At 54.1% G+C, this 1017-nt stretch overlaps 1 protein-coding gene across 1 annotated transcript in view; it reads left to right on the forward strand.

The window, feature by feature from the left end:
* Window positions 1-23: 23 nt before the first annotated feature.
* Window positions 24-1017, forward strand: part of PHALS_00468 (Trimeric LpxA-like) — a gene marked incomplete at both ends in the record, with an annotated part of 1150 nt that continues 156 nt past the window's right edge. The window contains one exon of the mRNA XM_024716545.1: window positions 24-999. Within this exon, the coding sequence (XP_024572512.1) occupies window positions 24-999 (976 nt within the window). The remainder of the gene's footprint in view (window positions 1000-1017) is intronic.

The following is a 1017-nucleotide window of genomic DNA, read 5'->3' on the forward strand; positions in this document are numbered from 1 at the left end:
CCCGTCTTGAGGAACAAGCCCGTATGGAGCAAGCTTTTCTTGAGGAACAAGCCCGGATTGAGGAGCAAGCTCTTCTTGAGGAGCAAGCTCTTCTTGAGGAACAGGCACGTCTTGAGGAACAAGCCCGTCTTGAGGAACAAGCCCGGCTTGAGGAGCAAGCCCGTCTTGAGGAACAAGCCCGTGAGGAGCAAGCTTTACTTGAGGAACAAGCCCGGATTGAGGAGCAAGCCCGGATTGAGGAGCAAGCCCGTTTTGAGGAACGAGCTCGTCTTGAGGAGCAAGCTCGTTTCGAGGAACAAGCTCATCTTGAGGAGCAAGCTTTTCTTGAGAAACAAGCACTTCTTAAGGAGCAGATCCTCCTTGAGGAACAAGCCCGTGAGGAGCAAGCTCGTCTTGAGGAAGAAGCCTGGCTTGAGGAAGAAGCCCGTGAGGAACAAGCTTGTCTTGAGAAGCAAGCCCTTCTTGAGGAACAAGCTCGTCTTGAGAAGCAAGCCCTTCTTGAGAAGCAAGCCCGACTTGAGGAGCAAGCTTTTCTTGAGGAACAGGCACGTCTTGAGGAGCAGATCCTTCTTGAGGAACAAGCCCGTGAGGAGCAAGCCCGTCTTGAGGAACAAGCCCGTGAGGAGCAGACCCGTCTGAAGGAACAAGCTCGTCTTGAGGAGCAGTCCCGTCTTGAGGAGCAAGCTCGTCTTGAGGAGCAAGCCCGTCTTGAGGAACAAGCCCGTCTTGAGGAACAAGCCCGTCTTGAGGAACAAGCCCGTTTTGAGGAACAAGCCCGTGAGGAGCAAGCCCGTCTTGAGGAACAAGCCCGTGAGGAGCAAGCTTTTCTTGAGGAACAAGCCCGGATAGAGGAGCAAGCCCGTGAGGAGCTAGCTTTTCTTGAGGAACAAGCCTGGCTTGAGGAACAAGCCCGTGAGGAACAAGCCCGTCTTGAGAAGCAAGCTCTTCTTGAGAAGCAGGCCCGACTTGAGGAGCAAGCTTTTCTTGAGGAACAGGCACGTCTTGAGGAGCAGATCC

Source organism: Plasmopara halstedii (assembly GCF_900000015.1).
Source record: "Plasmopara halstedii genome assembly, contig: Scaffold_112, whole genome shotgun sequence".
Classification (NCBI taxonomy): domain Eukaryota; phylum Oomycota; class Peronosporomycetes; order Peronosporales; family Peronosporaceae; genus Plasmopara; species Plasmopara halstedii.